This window comes from Squalius cephalus, assembly GCF_949319135.1.
Source record: "Squalius cephalus genome assembly, chromosome: 15".
Lineage (NCBI taxonomy): Eukaryota > Metazoa > Chordata > Actinopteri > Cypriniformes > Leuciscidae > Squalius > Squalius cephalus.
Genome location: NC_137136.1, coordinates 21,867,451 through 21,888,013, shown reverse-complemented (window position 1 = coordinate 21,888,013; position 20,563 = coordinate 21,867,451). Strand labels below are relative to the sequence as shown.

At 36.9% G+C, this 20,563-nt stretch overlaps 1 protein-coding gene across 2 annotated transcripts in view; it reads left to right on the top strand.

Moving 5' to 3' along the window:
• The first annotated feature begins 335 nt into the window (after positions 1-335).
• The window catches only part of c4b (complement C4B (Chido/Rodgers blood group)), a 53,598-nt gene continuing 33,370 nt past the window's right edge, over positions 336-20,563 (top strand). For both annotated transcript variants that reach the window (XM_079895655.1, XM_079895654.1), the window contains exons 1-34: positions 336-502; positions 2,348-2,534; positions 2,782-2,953; positions 4,451-4,521; positions 4,722-4,810; positions 4,980-5,062; positions 5,186-5,273; positions 5,462-5,582; positions 5,674-5,803; positions 7,412-7,524; positions 7,688-7,849; positions 8,017-8,184; positions 8,271-8,456; positions 8,597-8,752; positions 8,878-9,010; positions 9,192-9,263; positions 9,909-10,118; positions 10,231-10,342; positions 10,566-10,636; positions 10,716-10,855; positions 11,265-11,492; positions 11,615-11,666; positions 11,795-11,884; positions 12,037-12,243; positions 12,862-12,937; positions 13,035-13,227; positions 13,385-13,486; positions 15,103-15,265; positions 15,383-15,597; positions 15,711-15,869; positions 16,189-16,248; positions 18,279-18,369; positions 18,512-18,683; positions 18,809-18,899. In XM_079895655.1, coding sequence (XP_079751781.1) covers positions 426-502; positions 2,348-2,534; positions 2,782-2,953; positions 4,451-4,521; positions 4,722-4,810; positions 4,980-5,062; positions 5,186-5,273; positions 5,462-5,582; positions 5,674-5,803; positions 7,412-7,524; positions 7,688-7,849; positions 8,017-8,184; positions 8,271-8,456; positions 8,597-8,752; positions 8,878-9,010; positions 9,192-9,263; positions 9,909-10,118; positions 10,231-10,342; positions 10,566-10,636; positions 10,716-10,855; positions 11,265-11,492; positions 11,615-11,666; positions 11,795-11,884; positions 12,037-12,243; positions 12,862-12,937; positions 13,035-13,227; positions 13,385-13,486; positions 15,103-15,265; positions 15,383-15,597; positions 15,711-15,869; positions 16,189-16,248; positions 18,279-18,369; positions 18,512-18,683; positions 18,809-18,899 — 4,440 coding nt within the window. In that variant the 5' untranslated portion in view covers positions 336-425. The remainder of the gene's footprint in view (positions 503-2,347; positions 2,535-2,781; positions 2,954-4,450; positions 4,522-4,721; positions 4,811-4,979; positions 5,063-5,185; positions 5,274-5,461; positions 5,583-5,673; positions 5,804-7,411; positions 7,525-7,687; positions 7,850-8,016; positions 8,185-8,270; positions 8,457-8,596; positions 8,753-8,877; positions 9,011-9,191; positions 9,264-9,908; positions 10,119-10,230; positions 10,343-10,565; positions 10,637-10,715; positions 10,856-11,264; positions 11,493-11,614; positions 11,667-11,794; positions 11,885-12,036; positions 12,244-12,861; positions 12,938-13,034; positions 13,228-13,384; positions 13,487-15,102; positions 15,266-15,382; positions 15,598-15,710; positions 15,870-16,188; positions 16,249-18,278; positions 18,370-18,511; positions 18,684-18,808; positions 18,900-20,563) is intronic.

Genomic DNA, 20,563 nt, shown 5'->3' with positions numbered 1-20,563 from the left:
TGTTTTGATTAAAATAAATAAAAAAATAAAATCCTAAACCTTTCTCTTGAAATAAACTGAATTGAATTTATTTTGTTGTTTAGACAATGTTTCAGTAATATCTAATGAAAGACTATGGACCTAGATAATAGTTACTCAATAATACATTTTCAAAATTACCATCCAAATAATTGAGCCAAAGCACATAAAATCATTGATTTTTGTCTTGAAATTCTTTTAAATCACATGATTTTGGAGAAGGCACTTTAAGTGTGTCCAATGAGAGAGCACATACCCTGGTTGTGCAATGACAGAACTCTGATAACCCCTTAATCCCCATAATAACATTCATTCAGTTGCTATTGTGCAACATCTGCATAGCAAAGCTGAGAGACCAAAATCTGTTTGGAATCTTCTGCTGCTCACAAAGAATTCACACACTCACCATGGAGGTGCACATGCGTCCTCTTCTCTATTTGCTGCTGTGCATTAATTGTGCTGTTCAAGGAGATAACAATAAGAGGTAGGCTAAGTATTATACAGTAGATACAAATATTATTTTGTTGTTATTAGTTGTAGAATTATTATTTTTAGTGGTAGTGGTAGAATCATTTTAATAATAATAATGAAACAAAACAGTATATGTTCCTTTTTAGCTGATGACACTTAAAGGGATTTTTGAAAATGACCTTTTATGTAGTGTGTAACATAGCTCTAAGTGAATGAAAACATCCTGCAAAGTTTTAAATCTGAAAGTGCACTGTATATAAAGTTACTGTCTTTCAAAAGTAAGAGCCGACTGAGTAAATAAAATAAATTGTTTTTCAAACGAGTCATAAGCCATTTCGTTGTGACATAAAGATGAAACATTAGCATATTGTCCGCCTACTTATTGCATATTGTATACATTGCATGCACTGTTATTGATACAGTTCCCACGTGTTCACCGCAATATATTACAAAAATACTCTGTAAATAAATTAGTACAAGTAAAATAATCGGTTTGTTGATGGACATGCACTTATTAATGCTTATGGTGAGGAATTACAGTTGCAACATCTCATAATGTACCTCAAACTGAGTAGTGTATCACTGAGAAACGTCCTGCCCGAGTCGTCCTTGCGATGTAGATTCGAGTTGATTAACTAGTCCTTCCAGTGTTTCATCATCGGATACTTCACCGATTATTAGCATTAAGCTTTGTATCAGTAGAAACCCGGTAGGAATGACCATGCTTCCCTCCCTTGTGTCCCCCTGAGACGAGAGATTTCTGTATTGTGTGTCTGGAAAAAAACCCTCAAATGACACAAAAATCGTCATTTTGCGACATCGGAGGCTTTTTTGGCCATAGGCTAGAGACTACAGCCAGTAGTAGGAGCTAGTTCAGCATGTTTTCAACCCGACCATAGGGGGTGGGATCTCATCATCTCACGATAAAATGGAGTCTTTTCAATTTCGAGTCAACTAGTAGCCTAGTTGTACAATTTCTTCTGATACTCCCCTCTGTAACTGGTAGGCGTGGCTTGGGAGTGGCCTCGAAGGGCAGCGAATCAAGTGCATTTTGGGAGATGTTGTCTTTCATTCACATGAGCCAAAAATACATTTTCTGGCTTTTCTCAGTCTAGAAGGCACCACCTTCTAAAATAATTTCACATTTCTACTACATAAATGACCCAATTTAAATACACATTCATCTTTCCAGTGGTGAAATATCCCTTTAAGCTGTGTGGCTTACTACTACTATCACTACTACTACTAATAATAATAATAATTAGAGTATTAATAATAATAATAATAATAATAATGTTGACCAATAATAATGTTGACCAATAGCAATATACATTGGTGTCCAAAAGCGATGTCCGGAGGTGACCCTACAAGCTCAGTTAAACCATCATCATAAAATGAAAATATTTTATATTTAGGCATTTGGGCAGTGTTTAAAGCTACTGTTGTACGTAATGCATGCTTTATAAAAATTCTTTTAGTAGTTAATGCAATTTAATGGGAGTTGACTTTAATGTAATAAAGGTCACAACCATAATAACAAATGACAATAGTTTTCAAAAAGCACAATTATATGTCAAGATGAGGGTGAACTTGATGTTCAGCTTCCGAATGCTGGTTCACAAAATTAGTTGTTAGTGGATTTTCAGAAAGTGTAGTTCTCAATCCATTGCAAATTCGCATTCAGGGTCTATAGCTCAACTTTTCATTCTTACATATGTTCTTGTTGATTACTTAGTTTTACTTTAAAATGATCATATTACTGAAGAGAAATTGTTTATGAAAGCCATTGCCATTTTTATCAATATTTTTTTTAATATGTTGTCTTGTCATGGAAATTCTCTTGGTTTGTGTGTATCAGATTCCTAATCACTGCTCCGAGTGTCTTTCATGTTGGTGTGAAAGAACCCATATGGATTCAGGTGGGGGAGGCATTGCTTGGAAAACCTGTGTCCTGTCGGTTAGAAACAGAGATGCGTACTCCCATGTCCACACAGGAGACCAAAACAATCAGCAAAAAAGGACAGTTTGAGGCAGTGAAGCTTGAGGTAAAGAAATAAATATCTAAATTAATAGATTTAAGTGTAATTTCAGACTAATACCAAAAGTTTATTTTAGCAGGATATGGTTAAGTATACATACATATTCAAAATAATTAGTTAGATATGTATCTGTTAAAATTATGGAATAAAATGTACAACAAAAATAATCATAAAAGCATTAACACACAGTTCTGTCATTTAAAAAAAAAAGTTGCTGTGTTTGAGACTAATTTCTTTGTATTTCCTCTTAAAGATATTTGCAGATGAAGTTTCAAACCTGAAATCGATCAATGGAGAGCCTCCTTATCTCAACCTGGCATGTGAAGTTGATGGTCAGAAACGGCAGACTCGTGTCCTGGTCTCCAAACACAGTGGCTACATCTTTATTCAGACTGACCAACCCATTTACAACCCCACACAGAAAGGTACAATAAACACATTGTTTGCCTTACTAATGAGCCAAAAGTCAGAAAAGTCAAATATAACTGTACCAAAATGGCAACTAAGATCCAGTTGCCAAAGTCTAAATATGCAAGAATTATAAACAAAAGCTAATTTTGGTAACAAAGAAGATCTTATAAATGTGTATGAAAAAAAAAGTTAGTATCCACCTTATCAACATCAGAATGAGACTTTTTGTGAAAGACTTCTGGTATTTAACTTATTTAAAGGCACAATATGTAAGATTTTTGTTCAAATTCCAAATTTTTGTTCAAATCTTCCAAATTGGAAGATTCAAATATCCAAAAACCACTAAAACAATGTTAAATATTGTGTTGACTTGAAGAAGAGTGTACTTTCTCCCAAACAGAAAATCACTTTTCTGAGTGTAGTTTGGGATTCGACGACGATGCAGGCATGTCTGACTCCTGCATGCGTGGATTCAATCCTAACCACAGAGACAAGAAAGCTAGACCAGGAGCTTTCAGTTTTAGAAATTCAAAGGCTGTTAGGTCTCATGGCGGCAGCAGTCAACATTATTGCATTGGGTCCACTGTACATGAGACCTTTCATTCCTTTGCCTCATGAGATGCAGGAGCAAGAAAGCCTCCAGCTGTTAGGTCCGGACCGTCCGGTCCGTGCCTTGAGAATCTATGTCCACCGCTCAAGCCAGTGGCGTAGATCCTCTCAACTCCTGTTATGCTTTGGTGGTCGCAATTTACGGCAGATTGTTCCTTTCCTCACACATTCATCAGGTTCTACAGTTTAGATGCAGATTCAACCCCAGGATCTCGAGTGCTTCAGGATTGACCCAAGTCCAGTCTGCGCTAAACAATCATCTGTGCTTATACACAGCCTGTGGACTAGCTCTGTCACTTTCGGCATGGTGACATTGGTATTGAAGTTCCTATAGCGCCAACGCAACAATGTTGAAGTTCCACTTTGAAGGAGAATGTCTCAGGTTACGTATAATGTAACCTGGTTCCCCGAGAAGGGAACGAGCCGCTGCGTCACGTTGTATAACCCCGGTTACGCCTGTGTGTCTTCTTCAGACAATTAGAATCTGTTGATGCACATTTCTGGCATCTATTTATGGACTTTGTGACGGACTGTGCTACATCCCGTTCATTCGTTTGGCCAATCAGATTGGCTTTGCTTCAGACACCGGCTCACACAGCAGCGTTCCCATGCGTCAACACCATGATGCAGTGTCTCGTTCTCAGGTAACCATACGTAACCTGAGACGTTTTCTTTTAATCAACATCAATATATTACAGTATTTCTTTTTTCAATTAATATGTATCTTAGGCCCTTTAACTGCCTACTGCCATATAGTGCATTTTAAATGGCTCTGTAAGTTGAAAAGAATTAAAAAAACATAATTTAGTCTCTCACCTAATGTAAATGTAGCATGTCACAAGTCAAAAATCCATGTATGTATATTACTACTGTGTATTTAACCTGGTTATCTGTGTTTTCAGTTTGGTTCAGGATCTTCACTCTGGACCACTCTATGCGACCAAAATCAGAAATAGTTTATGTCTCTGTATATGTAAGTAAGAGAGTTCTATTTTTATTCTGTATCTATATTACAGCATGCGGCTCTGTAGATCATATAATGAGCACTAACACATTCTCAGAGTTTTTATTTCTAAGATTATGTAATAGAATTCTTTCTGCAGCTTAAATTTTCACCATCGTTTATTGAGCAAATCAAGAAACTGCCTAACTTACCTTTATCTGTATCCTTAGAATGCTGATGGGAACAAGGTCAAGAAATCAACGTACAAAGTTTTAGATGGCATTCTGTCAAAGTCATACCATATCCCTGATGTTTCAAAGTACAGTCAATCTCATTTTTTATCATAGTAAAAATACCTTGTAGTATAAAATTTGTGAAGCTTATGAAGATAAATATTAACATGCTGTTCAGTCTTTTAAGATGACACCATTCTGAAGCTGCTGTATTTATATCAGCACATATACAACGTTTTAATTGAATTTCTCCAGACCTGGTGTGTGGAAGATTACAGCACATTACAAAGGTGACGAGAAGAATCCTGCCGTGCGTGAATTCAAGGTCCAGAAGTTTGGTAAATGAAGTGAAACTAGAAATGGGCGTTCACATATTTTCCTACTTTTATAAATATCTATAAAAATCTTTCATTTACAGATATTGTATTGCATCTAACTCAAATACAATGTATTTTTGTCAGTTCTTCCCAGCTTTGGGGTTTCTGTTCAGTCAGAGAAAGCCTTTCTGCTAGTGAATGCAGAGACATTCACATTCACCATTCAATCCTCGTAAGTTCACAAATATCATCAAATAAATACTCTTAAAGGGATAGTTCAGCTAAAAGAAGAATTCAGTCATTATTTACTCATCCTATTATAACCCTGCATTTTGAGGTTAATTATTCCTTTAATGGTATCAATATGAGCTTACTAAATTTGAGAAAGGAGAATAATGCTGTTTTTTAATGATTTTAAAGATACACCTATGGTAAGGAAATTAACGGCGGTTTCCACTGTCGGTTTGGGGTGAAAAAGTTTGAGTCAGAGAATAATGCTGGAGAAATTGAATTCATCAAGGGACTGGAGAAAACTGGATCTGTGAGTAGAAACCGTCATCTGTTGAAACTCCAAGATGAGTACTACCTGTATACTCATAGATTACTCTTTGATGTGTTTTCCCCTTTTTTAGGTGAAGAGCGGCCATGCTAAGATTACAGTTAAAATTTCAGATATCAACCAAAAACTGAATTCAACATTAGATGATCTGGCAGCGACTCGGGCCCAATTCTACATTGCTGTCACAGTTACAGATATTTTAAGTAATCAATCATAACAAGACATGAAATTGTTTTTGTCAAAGTTAAATACAGTAGACTTTAAAGACTATGGGCCAGATTTACTGACATTGTGGGCTAGCAAATGTAACATCTCTAGATGTTACAGATGTCACCTGTTTTCCAGTAAAAAAATAAAAAATTCTGTTAAAAAGATTTTTTTTCCCCCCTATTTTTTTTCTTTTGGCTTTAAAAATCTACTGTCAGAATTTACTGTACTAAAGACATGCAGTGAAACTTCAGCGATTAAAAGTCATGTTATTTTTGCGGTTGAACTTTCCCTTTAGGAGGAAAGTCTAGGAGTTTCCCTTTAAAACGCAAGATTTATGGGAGGAGAGTCTTTAAAGGGGTCCTATTATGCCCTTTTACGAAGTCTTGATTTTGTTTTTGTTTTTGTTGTTGTGCTGTGTGATTGGTTAGCTGGCAATCACATGTGTTGGGATTGGCAGCGCTTAAGCGCGTGTTCAGGAAATATCACAACTCTTCATAACCACGCTCTACTCAGATGTAAATATTAACGATGGCGTCAATTTCAAATCATTTCAAGCCCGATTCAGACAACAGATGTTTACATCTATCATAGCAACTACATAAAGCTTATTGGAACTGTTAATAGAAAACACAAATACAAATAATAAGACATAAGTTGTGATCCATAAACAACAGATTGTCCCGACAAAATGGCAATGGCTACGTCTTTCAGGAGAAGCTTTTGTGCATATAGCCTGCATTCTCTTCTGGAAGCTGTTCTATGTAAAATGTGCAGCGCACAGACAAACGTTGAGGTTGTAATGTTCAGGAACAATGTTAAAAATCAATTTTTACCTCTCTAAATTCGTCAGCCTTAGGACAAACTTTTTCCAGGGTGTAAAAAACAGCGACAATAACTCTTCCTCTTCTCTAAAGCAGCCCAACATGTCCTCACCCCCTTTGTTGCATGTTCCCGGGGGCAGAGTTTATGTAAATATTAGGGTTTGTGATGTCACCAACCCAGGAAGAAGCTTGTTGTAGTCCCTACCAGCCGTTTGTTGTAGTCTTAAAAAGCAATTTCTGTAAAATAAAATGTCTCCATTTGCATTAAACTTTGAGCGTTGTGACTTTGCAGATGTTGTTTATGCTCAAACAGCAACATTACACAAACTAAAGTTAAAAAAGTGAAATCATAATCAAGGACCCCTTTAAATAAATCCTGCAATGTGATTTACCAAGGTTTGCGGTAGTCAGTTTACTGGTATTTGTAGCATTATTTACTTTTAAATAAAACATGTCTTAATCTATTTTGCACTTGAAATGGCTGTGTCTGTGTTGTTTAATTGTTGTACTGTCATTAGATGACCCAGAGAACTTTCCACTCCCATCTGTACTTTTATGGGATTGTAGTCTTACGGTAATTTGCCGTGTTTAGTAAATCTGGCCCTGAAAATGCAAGATTAATTGAACAGACTATTGATTAAACAGAGAAACAAATGTCATTTGTCTGTATGTGCCATGTAATGTTAAGATGCCTAAAGTTCTGGAAATAGTTCAAATTTACAACATTTCTTAGTTGATGTTGACTCACTTGACCTAAAACGATTGTGTACCTCTCATAAGGTGGTGAGGTACAGGAATCAGCAGCTTTCCTTCCCATCGTTTTGAGTTCATACAATGTGGATCTGTCTCGGACAAGATCGTTCTACACTCCTAAATATTCCTTTCAAGCGGTGGTAAAGAAAACACTTCTATTCATAATACAATGTATAGTAATGATACTGTCAGTCATTGAGGATTATGCTTGCAGTAATTCATAACGGTAGCTTTCACTTTATAATAGTAACATTTTGCAGATGATTTTGTGTTAGTATACCAGTGGTCCTTGTTTTTCACTAGGTCACAGTCCATCACCCAAATGGTTTCCCGGCTGAAGACGTTCAAGTGAACTTAGATGTCTCAAACACCAATGAAAAGTCCGTAATTATTAGAACTAATAAAGAGGGAATCGCATTTCATGCTTTCAACTTGGAAGGAACACCATCTTCCATTTCAATGCAGGTTAAACATCTAAAGAATAAAGCTCTTTTAACACCTCTAAGGCCTGTTTCACACTGCTGGCAAAAGCAGTGCATTTATTTACTATTATGCATTTACTATTATACTTTCAGTTATCGCGAAAGTATAATACACATATGCTGTATATTTTTTACCTATTATTTTAACAGGCAACAGTGGATGGTGTCAAGTCAACAAGAGAAATTCGCCCAGTGAAATCCACAAAGAACAGCTTCCTGTATCTGAGTGTGACTAATAAAGTCCTGTCATCAGTGGAGTCTCTAGATGTTACATTTTATGCCAGTGGCAATCCAGTAGATGGGCAATTATATTATATGGTAAGTAATGTATTAAAATTTCATATATTTAAAGTGAATGTTTTTATATACCAGAGAACTCTTGAGAAATATGTGCATCTCTTCAGATTGTCAGCAGAGGCATGCTGAGAACAGCAAGCTCTGTTGCATCAGGTTCTGCAGTAAAAATATCCATCCGTATCAGCCCAGAGATGATCCCGTCCTTCAGAGTGATCGCCTTTTACTATGACACAGATGGTGACATCATTGCAGACTCAGTGTGGGTAGATGTAGAGGACAGGTGTGAAGGAAAGGTAAGCAGACACTAAAATGCTTTTAAAATATTTTTATATTTTACAATCTTACAATGTTTTAGTAACCTTATGTCAAAATTATACAATACAGTAAAATATTGCCAAATGTTTACAGTTCTGCTTTCCCATCTCCTGTTTAGCTTGAGATAAAACTGAATGGCAATCATAACTATGGGCCAGATGATTCAGCTGAGCTTGACATTGATGTTGGAACACAGAATGCAAAAGTGGCCTTACTTGTTGTGGACAAAGCCATTTACGCCTTGGGTTCTCAAAACAAACTCACTCCAAAACAGGTGTGTTGCACTAACTAGCACCTATAGGTTTCTGAAAAAATCAGAAATAGACCTGCATATAAGATAAACCCAAATTTGTTCTTGAGTTTTTGTTCTTTTACTGTTTCTCATTTTCCTGTGTGAAGGTGTTCACCTCCATGCAGTCTTATGATCTGGGGTGTTCGTATGGCGGTGGAGAGAACACAGCAGCTGTTTTTAATGACGCTGGTCTGGCCTTCATCTCACACTCGACCACAATCCGTTCAATGATGAGAAAAGGTGCCAAATGATACCAAAGTCTTCTCTACTTCAATGCTTGAGAAATGGAAAAATGATGGACATTTTCTGCTTTATTTTCAATCTTAGCTTACCATTAAAAAAAGGACAGGTACTTATTGCCTTTACATGAAAGAGTTGTTACAATGTGCAAATTATATTTTCCAATTCATTGCACTCCCAGGTTTCAGCTGCGAGTCTGGTTTTAGGCGCAACAAACGCTCTACAGATATTCAAACAGAAATGGCTAAAAAAGGTATAGTATTGTCACCTGAATATTTGATTACCTTTTGTATCAATTCTTAAAGCTTATCTGAGCCAGTTACAGTATTATTTATATACTATATTATAGTATAAATTAATATTTTGAATTAGCTTTCATTTTTATATTTTCAGTTTTCATTTTATTTTTGATGGTATGTGCTTTTGTCACTTTTTTTTAATAATGTTATTTATCTTTCTTTTATTTCATAAGATTTTTATTTTTATCAGTTTCTATTGCTTATTTTCAATTTATTGTTTAAGTAATTTTAGTGTTTCAACTTAAACCTATTAATTTCATTAGTTGCCAACATTTCTAAATTTAATTTAGGTTTTTTAATGAAGTTTTTATTTTATTTTAGAGGTTTTTCAATAACCAAAAACAATTTTAATATATTGTTTTCGTTTTAATTATTTTAACTATAACAACAATGATGTGAGTCTCTGAATTTTTCAAGTACCATTTATTTCTATATGGGCAAATTAAAAGTTTAATGAAAAATGACTGTACAATTTAAATTCTCTCTTTTTTTGAATTATTGTTTCTATACACAGTGGCATTCATGACCATGACAAGGAAATGCTTATGAAGATGTGTAATTACTGTTAACTTCTCCTGCTCATCACTTTTGCCCTTTAGAGGCTGCATTTAAGAAAGCAGAATTACAGAAATGCTGTCGCCATGGTTTCACCCTGATTCCCATGAAGTTCACTTGTGAGGACAGAGTGAAAAGAGTGAGCAAAACAGAAAGCAAAGACTGTGTGGATGCCTTCCGAGAGTGCTGTGAGTTTGCAACCAAGCTAAGAGACAAAAAGAAGAGAGAGGACCTGAGGAAAGGGCATGGCAGAAGTGAGTCATAAAAGTGCCATAAGGCTTTTGTAAATCAGGTGTGCCACAATCTGTGCAATGAAGACATCTGATTTTGTTTCTTAAATTAATATATTGTATTTAATTCCCACAGCTGCTGATTCTAATGAAGATGAGGAATTCTTTGATTTTGAAATACAATCAATTCGCCGATATTTCCCTCCAAGCTTTGAGTTTAAGCAGATCAATGTGAAAGGAAAAGTAAAGTGAGTAGGTTATCTGTCTATAAAGAAGGCATAGGCCTATATAAACGTTAAATTTAAGTACATAAGACACGAGAGTCAAAGGAAAAATGTGTTCACACATTTAACAATATCATACAAATAAATTCATTACAATATAAAATGTTTCCATTGAATTTTCTTTGAAACAGTTATGATTTACAAAGGTCTTGTATAATGATGTAATTGCACCAGTTGTTTCTTCCAGACACACAATCTATTTACCCCACTCTATCACAACATGGGAGATCCAGGCTCTCAGCTTATCTCCATCCCAGGGTAATTTTCCCCTTTCACTGCTATCAAATTGAATGTCAATCCACCAACGAACTAAACCTTTAATTTTTTTTGCTTACAGGTTTTTGTGTGGCTGAGCCTGTTGACCTCCTTGCATTTAAGCCAGTGTTTATTTCCTTGAGGCTTCCCTATTCGGTCAAACGCTTTGAGCAACTGTCTATAGTTGTGGTGATCTTTAATTATGGAACGATGAAAAGAGAGGTTTGTTTGTTTAAATTAAAGTTTTTTTAGAACACTGAGTGGCACTATTCACTGCACTATCATACCACTTTGACAATAATGACTGGTACATACATTTTCTAGTGCATAAAATATATTATTTATTATAAAAAATACAGTTATAAAGTTATTAATGAATTTACTAATTATAAAAGTATTATTTAATATATGAAACTGTAAGAAGTTATTTACTTAATTTTTTTCTACTTGTCCTTTAAAAAATATTCATTGGTGTAAGTCAGGTTGGTGCAGTCATATTATTATTATTATTTATGAAATAAAACAAAATTTAAATAATCACAACAGTATTTGTTACATTATACATTGTAAAAAATTAGATGAAAAAATATTTCTGAGATTAACATATATTGTCATTGACTTTCCTGGTCAGCTTGTTGTGCAAATGAAGAAAGTGGATGGTCTTTGTTCACCTGGGTCAGCATCTTCCTCTTCCACTGTCAGAATCAGTCTGGAGCAAAAGTCATCTCAAACTGTGACTTTTCCTGCTGTTCCCATGGTAACAGGCCAAATCCCTATCACTATTGCACTTTATGAAGATGAAGAAGAAGAAGAAGAAAAAACTAATGTGGATGCCATTCAAAAGATGCTCTTGGTCATGGTAAGGGGAAGGGGAATATCAAAATACTCAAATTTATCCCATATCTTTTTTTTTTTTTTTTTGGAACAATTGGAGTTCAGTGATTCTAAAATCTGTCTTTTGTCTTTCTCTTCATGTCTCAGAATGAGGGAGTGGAAATGAGAGAAGAGCAGACTTATTTTATTAATCTGGCTGGTGAGATTGTTAGCTATCGTTTGATTGCCCTGTTCGCCCAGATATACACATATGGTGGCTGTGTTTTTTGACAAAGTTTGTGACATGGTAATCTCTACGTGTATAAAAACCTGAACTCTGCTCATCAGGTAGAAGTGACCAGCGCTTGTTTATTGATGGATCTTTCCCAAACAGCACCGTCCCTGAAACGAATGTCAACCTGTTTGTCAAACTAGAAGGTCAAATTCTCAATTTCTGATATTGCTTATTTATTATTATCATTATTTATTGGTCAAGTCAAACCTAATTACTGTATATACATATGTATATATATATATATAATTTCTATTTTATTTATTTCTATTTTAATCTTTTTATTTTTTTAATGCAGAAGAAGGATTTGCCCAGTCCACTGCTGTTCAGTTACTCTCACCATCCAAAGTGGAAAATATGATCCGGGCACCGAAAGGCTGTGGAGAGCAGACTATGATCTTTATGTCTCCAACTGCTTTGTCAATCCGCTACCTGGACAAAAGTCAAAAATGGCTGGAACTGGAAGCAGGCTCCAGAGACAAAGCATTAAATTTCATTGAGCAAGGTTTACTATATGCCCAACACAATCTCATGACAATTTGTAACTATTTGACATTTAGCGGATTTGTGGCTAATTCATATGAATTCATACAATCTCATTCATACATTTTCGTATGATCTGCTTACGCCCCAGTGATGGGTGTGTATAGGGGTGGGGTTAGGATGGACCTCCACGCTTATCTTTTTCTGAAAGATCGTACATTTTTGTATTCATCATACTAATTCACAGTGACGTGCACAGACACAAGGTTGGGGGGTCCGGTCAAGAGGGCCATTCAACCGATGAGGCTCTGTGCATGTCCCTGCTAATTCATATAAAATTGGCACTTTGTTACTTCATAACATAGTTAGGTTTTCCTGTGAGATTAGGTTGTTATGCCACATAAGAAATTAAATGGAATCTGAAAAAAAGTGAAGGGGAAAAAATAATGACAGAATTTTTGTTTTTGAGTGAATTTTCTTCAGTCAGCATCAAATATCCATCACAGCCCTGTTTGCATTAACAAACAAATTAAATATAGAGTCTTTTCTTACTAAGGTCTGTGATTTAACACAGTTTGATTGCATCAGGCTGTACCCTGCTCTGACTAAAAGTTTGTGGTGTCACATTTTATTCTGGCAGCTTATGAACGAATTTTAACATTCAAAAAGCCTGACGGATCCTATGGAGCTTGGCTTAACTATCCGACAAGTACATGGTAAGTTTGCATTTAAAAATATCATACAAATGTTTTATGCAAATCAGCAACACTTGCCACTTGCCAGCAGTATCAGATGGCTTCTCACTTCTCATAGGTTGACTGCGTTGGTGGTGAAAGTGTTGTCTATTGTGGCTGATCGACAGATAGAAACTCTTGAACAGCGAGGAACAACAGAACGAATGATTTCACAGGAGGACATCCGCCAAGCAGTCACATATCTGATTGGAACACAGACCTCAGATGGGTCTTTCACTGATGCTAATCCAGTCATACACAGGGAAATGCAGGTCTGAACGTCTCCCATCATTTGCCAGTAAACCAAGGGGTTTTGCAAAAAGCTTTACCCTGTCAAACAACATGTCAAACATTGCAAAATAATATAAACAGGAATTGCATTCCTGTGGTACTGCAATAAATGTGCTGATATTCAGTGTTTCTGTTTAGGGAGGTATCGGAGGAGTTGAACAAGATGCCTCATTAACAGCTTTCATCACGATAGCCCTCAAGCATTCCCTCCCTTTCTTGGACAGAGAAAGAACCGATGTGGTAAGAACCATTGATTGTATGATTTACACTGGCCTCAAGAAGTATTTGGACACGTAAGCCACAATCTACGGCACCACTAAGAGGATATGGTGATGATGGGAAAAAATATGTTTTAATGTTTTTGCGTTAATCACTCAGAAAACATTTGCGCTCCCCTGCTCACAAAACCAATCAAAAAAACATTATTTCATCACCAGTTTCACGTTCAAAAAAAGTGAACACAAAGTTAACACAAAGAAGAACAACATTTTTTTTTTTCAAGAGAACGGAAAGTGCAAGGGGAATGCTAAAGCATATACATATCTTTTTTCCATGTCCCTTTAGGGGCTATGTAAAAAAAAAAGTAAAAATGTGAAAATGTAGGCTATTTGCATTATATAACTAAATATCAAAGCAAGTGGCACTTTATAAAGGAAATATAGCACAGACAAATCTTTTCATTAAAGCGTTTCGCAAAAAAAAAAAAGAAAAAGAAAAGTTGGCTAGGTTTCAAAATATGAAACAATATCAAAATAAAGACAAAAACTCTCAGACACTTTTTAGTTTTCAAACTTTATAGAATATGTTTATTGTTAATATTACACCAGTGGAATTGGCTTCATACATGTTTAAATTTGCTTTTGGTTGGGAAAAAAGCAGTTGGTATCATATTTTGTATAAATGCAATGAAATTCAAACATTGTAAAGTGAGACTTAAGTGTCCAATACTTGTGGGGTCACTGCATTGGAAATTTCTGCAAAACCTGAAATGTGTTGCTCCTGGAACATTTTGCTGCACTTTTCAAGTGTCAACCTCACAATAGTCGCGCTGTAAGCAATAAAATGTAAAAAGTGCCTGTGGGTACATTTTTGTATGATGATATTGCATTGCTTGTAGCACATTTCACAGCAGTTTCAATGTTAAATGTCCAGTGACTAGCGCTAAATAGTCTGTTAAATTTTCTCAGAAACAGTTAAATGCGACTGTCTAAATGTTATTACGTGGTCAACGCACTTATATTGGCAGTTTAAAAATGAAATGTCCATTGTGTGGAGCAAAAAAGGTTAGTGCTCTATCGTGTTTGAAAATAACATACCACCTAAAATGTGAATACAGTGGTCTTACACAATACCCAAATATGTACTCGTGTTTCACGGGACTCATACCTAAGTGCTCCACATCATAACTGCAAGGCTGTACCAGGTGGGCTACCAAGCATGTTTACTGCAAAGCTATAAGCCTACACATGGAGTTGGTTATGTGATGCAAACGTCAAAACGCATTGCTTTACAAATCATGCACTATGCTATCTATTGTGCAAGGAACTGGTTAAAAATGTATCTTTATTACTAATAATTTGCCCCTGTAATCATAATTGGTGTGAAAAGGAACAACAGTTGTTGGTGTTTTACTGCCTCTAGTGTTCATTTCAGCTGGAAACTGCAGTGAAATGTGTGTATAGGTAGGTTGTTTTTTTTTTGCAGGTTTTTTTTTTTTTTTTTTTGCAGAAATGTAGTTAGAGTTACATATTTCCTATTAGCTTGGAAAGACAGAAAGCCTGTTAGAGACACTAATGAAAGAATACAATGTTTTAATAAATAAAGGAAACCAAATACTATCTTTTAATGCTCACTAGGAGAACAGCATCTCTCGTGCCACTGACTTCCTCCTTAAACGGGTTGATGATCTTAAAAGACCTTATGCGCTATCCATTACGGCGTATTGTTTGTCTACCTGCCTCGCTGACCGAACTCAAGCAAGGTCAGCATGGAGCAAACTCAGAAGTCTTGCAAAACCAGGTATCATACCAAGTATTGACTTGTTTATGGAAGTGATAATGACTTTAATCATTTATTTTAGTCATTCATGTATTTCTGCAAATTCTTTCCTCTCACATGCTCAACTGAACTGGTAAGTGGGAGAGTGTCTTGTGTGGCAAGATTATGACCATATGCGACTGGTAAATGAGGCTAAAAGTTCCCGTGTGCCCACTGGAATGGCGTTAACAGTAGAGACCACCGCATACGCTCTCATGACTGCACTAAAACAGAATGACTTAATAACAGCACATGCTGCTGCATGCTACTTGTCTTCTCAAGAGAACTATGAAGGAGGATTCAAATCAACACAGGTAAGCCTAAGGATACTGGATAAAACTGTATGTATGTTACTCTAATTCCAAGGTTTTCGAAGAAGGAATTCTAAAATGAGAGCACTATTTTATACCATTCAAATACACTTTAGGATACTATCATGGCTTTGGAAGCCCTCTCAGAGTATGCACTGAATATACCAGAAACCCCCATCACTACAGTCATTGCACAGTTCACCGTTCCAGGAAGGTCTGAGATGGAGAGGCTGCAGTTGGACAAAACTGAAAAGAAAGTGGAAACAGAGTTAAAGGTAAACAGTCTGAACCTGTAGCTGACTAATAAAGAAAGATCAGCTATTTCTGCTTAAAAGTTTATGAATCCCACTGGGACAGCTACTATTGGTATATAAATTATATAAATTATTGTAAAATCTTTAATATAAAAAAACCCATTTCATAATAATATAGACTTTTCAAATTGAATGAATGTCAGAATGTTGTACTCCAGGTGTCACAGTAAGTTCACATGTTCTTATAAACACAGTTTCACTATGACTTACAGTTATCTTAGTTTTCTGTTATTTTTTTCATTCTGACCTGTTTATCATGGTATAATTTTTGTCTTTTCAGAGACTAGTAGGAAAAGGAATACATATAAGTCTTTCAGGAGAAGGAAAGGCTAAAATGAAAGTAAGCAGTAATGAAAAATAAAAATATTTCCATATTGTGTATATACTGTATATATTTCCCTTTTGAATGTAAATCAATACTGCGTCATGGCTTTGATGCTATGGGAATGAATCTCCATGACCGATGTCTTCAGGAAGTCGCTTGTCTGTTTGCATTTTTGTGATATTGTTCATCAAATTGTTTGTCTCACTCTGTGTTTTAGACAGTATGGCCACCAGAAAGATAAGATAAGGAGCTGTGCATTGCCGTGCTCCCACTTTAGTATGGGGGATGACATGCATGATATGTATTATGTGTTTGGGAGAGGAGCACGCTCAGTCAGCCCTCAAAAAAGCTGACTGTCCTCTTTGTGAGTGTTTCAAGATAGAAGAAGCTCTGCTCCTACCTGGTTCTCTTCTCAAGCGATCCGAGACAGGCATTTGCGGTTCAGGTCCTGTGTTTGCTGAGGCGGCATGGCGGCTTTGATTATGGGGATCGCGATTGAGTTGGCAGAGGCAGAACTTGAGACAGGTGTTCTCCTATCTCTTGTCCTCTCTACCGACTCTGAAAGCAACCTTGCAGTTCGGATCATGCGTTTGCTGAGGTGGATTATGCTCGCAGTTTGAGGCGAGAGCAGACGGGTGTCCCCCTTTCTCTCTCCAGCTGTGTGCAACCAGAGGGAGAGGTGTCTCACACCACAATACAATGGGTGCTCACTCTTCCTAGATGGACTCAAGGAGCTGTCTTGCTATCCCGCCACATTCCGTGTTTCTGGAAGAAGCAGTCTCCTGCAAGAATCTGCCCAGTGAATGTGGGCAGAACCCACCCCTCTTCTGAGGATATTTTGGCACAAGTAGGTTGTTAGGGTTGCCTGACCCTCTAGAAAATAATAGGCATTTCCTTTTAACTAGTCCCTTCTTTATTACTTTCACTTGTCTCTGCCAGCAAGCTGTTTCAGTGCACTGAAAGGGGGCAGGGGGTTATGACCAGTTTTGGATTTAGCACAGGAAGTATCTTAGGTTCGCTTTCGGAGGCAATGCGTACCAACATGGAGGGTACCAAACTTTAGGAGATGTAAATCCCCACCACATATGGTGATTCAGGGACAGCAATCTCCAGTGGGTTTTCTCTGCTTACAGTAGCAATGCTGCCGGAGAGTGGTGTTCGCCTCCCTTTTCAGAGAATATCAGACATGTAAGTTTGTTACAGCATTTTTTTTCCACTTTGAAAATGCTGGGCATTGTCTTTTCAATCAGACCCATGGTTGCAATGGTCAGCTGTTCCATGCCAGTGAGCTGTTCAAGGCACTGAATTGAGCAATTCTCTCTCTTATCTCATACCCTAACCCAATGGCGTTCAGTGGCCTGAGGGCCAGCCCCATCCCTACCAGACTGGATTACATTCATCCTCGAGGGTATTGACTGTATTTATTGTAAACATTTCTCCATAAGGCTTACCACTCCTGCCTGGCTCTCTTCTTGAGGGATGGGAGTCAGCAAGGGGTCTGTGGTCACCATTCGCCCCATCTTCAGTCACAAGTGAATACTCCCATTGATTAGTTTGGGCGGTCCCTGCCAGTTTGCAGCTTTAGGGCCTCGAAGATGTTTGTGCAAGGGCAAGATGTTAGTGCAGCAGCAGGCTGGTCCTCTCCACACACATTTATAAGATTTTAAATTCTGGACAAGGATTTAACCATGGGATTACAGGTCCTTCTGGGTTGATCCAGTAATTCTGTTTCACAGCCTTGATGGGCAGGCATCTTCCCTCAGTGTGGCAGCATTGCTATTGATGTTACCATAGCGCCACAATGCAGCGTCTGGTTTATGTGTATGTCTATGTATATGTGTATATGTGTGTATATATATATGTGTGTATATACTGTATATGTATATGTGTGTATATATATATGTATACTGTTATTTGTAATATTTGTAATTTGTAATATTATTTCAAATATTGTTGTAACTTAATAAATGCTGACCCCAAACTTTTGAATGGTAGTATATATGTATTGAGGTTATGAATATATATATTTTGTTTTGCTACTGTAGGTGGCAAAGGCTTATTATGCTCTTAAGGAAGAATCCAACTGCGCTGATTTGTCAATAAATGTGACCGTAGAGGGAAAAGTGGAATACACAAGTGAGTTATATTAACTTTATTGATATATTTATATCTAATTTATGCAGATTATTAGGTATAATATAAACATATTATCTCACTGAGTAATAACTGTGTAATTATTCTTTCTTCTTTTTTTTATTTTTTTTATTTTTTTTTTTAGCTGAAGTAAAACAAACTTTCAATTACTATGAGGACTATGAACAGGAAGAAGAGAGGAAGGAGGAGGAAGATCTCCCCCATTCTGGCATTGAGTGGTTTGATGCTCGCAGCAGACAAAGAAGAGACACCACTCAAAACACGCAAAATGATGTGGTCTATACGGTGTGTGTCAGGTGAGAAAAAAAGTATTCTGACAAACATCAATCGTAGCAATCATAATCTGCTGTCTTGAAGGATATTATCATAATCTTGTTATAATCATAAACTATAGTATATCATCACCTGTATTCTCTCACAGGCACACACAGGGGAGGAACCTCTCTGGAATGGCCATTGCTGACATTACTCTACTTAGTGGCTTTGATGCAATCAATACAGATCTGGAAAAGGTCAACACTAATCTTATTTAATGACTTTTAAATTTATGTGGCATTTTGAAACTATTTTGATTAATTTTTAAAATAAATAAATAATTTAATTTATTTTCATTTTAAGCATGTTTTTCCTTTAAAAGATTTTATTTCATTTTTATTTCTTGTACACATTTATATTTTAAAATATATATTTAAAAAAATAGTTTATATAGAATTGTATACACTGATGAGCCAAAACATTATGACCAGTCACAGGTGAAGTGAATTTTGTTGATCATCTCCTAACAAGACCACATACAGTATTAAGGTCTGGGTAGATTAGATGGTAAGCAAACAATCAATTTTCAGGAGAAATGGGCAGGAATAAAGATCTGAGCAAATTTGACAAGGGCCAAATTGTTATGGCAAGGTGACTTGAGCGTCAGAACTGAATCTTGGAGCAGTGCTTCCAAGGTTGTTTGGTCCGATGAGTCCCGTTTTATTCTACATCATGTGGACGGCTGTGTACGTGTGTGCCGTTTACATGGGAAAGTGATGACACCAGGATGCACTGTGGGAAGACAACAAGCCGGTGGTAAAGTGATGCCCTGGCCAATGTTCTGCTGGGAAACCCTGGGTCCGGCCATTCATGTGGACTTAAAATTGATATGTGCCACCTACCTAAATATTGTTGCAGAACAAGTACAACCCTTCATTAAAATGGTGGAAGTGGCCTCTTTCAGCAGGATAATGAACCCTGCCACACTACACACATTGTTCAGGAATGGTTTGAGGAACATGATGAAGAGTTCAAGGTGTTGCCCTGGCCTCCAAATTCCCCAGATCTCAATCCAGTTGAGCATCTGTGGGAGGTGCTAGACCAACAAGTTAGATCCACGCCGGCTCCACCTCACAACCTACACTACTTGAAGGATCTGGTGCTAATGTCTTGGTGCCATATACCACAGGACACCTTCAGTGGTCTTGTAGAGTCCATGCCTCTGCGGGTCAGAACCGATTTGCCAGCACAAGGAGGACCAACAGCATACAGAATTAGGCAGGTGGTCATAATGTATTTGCTCATCAGTGTATGCATATATCTATGAAACTCTATGGCCACGTACACGCTGCAACTAAATTCAATTGTCAATTCACCTTTTAGTGCTTAATCCTGTTCTGTTCAGTAATTTGCGAGAGTAACAACCGCATTCTACAACCGAATGAACTCCCGAAAAATCCAGGTAGTGATGAACCACATGTACAAAAATTCTGCGCAGTGTGTACAGAACCGACCTGAACAACTAAGATGTTAATGACATATTTTAACGTGCATCAGAAATGTTTCTCTCTTCTTTATGTGCGGTGCAATAAATCACAGGAAAAACTGTACGAACCTTGACTCGAACAGCGAGCAAAACAAGGCCACAATAATCCAAAATAAATCCAAATGCTTTATGCTGAAAATAAGACCAAAATATTCGGACATGCACCTGCTGACTTTAATAACTCCGTAAACTCGATCGCTTTATGAGCCAAGCTTAAACAACAAGCCTAAAACGCTTATAATAAGTGGACATGGCAACACTGAGAGAGTGCGCTCTGTGAAGCAGCCTTTCCAAGAAAAAGCATGTCACGACGCCCTCCATCGACTTTGCTTTAGTTTAGTTCCTGTTTAGTTTAGAGACCAGAACGTTGCTTTG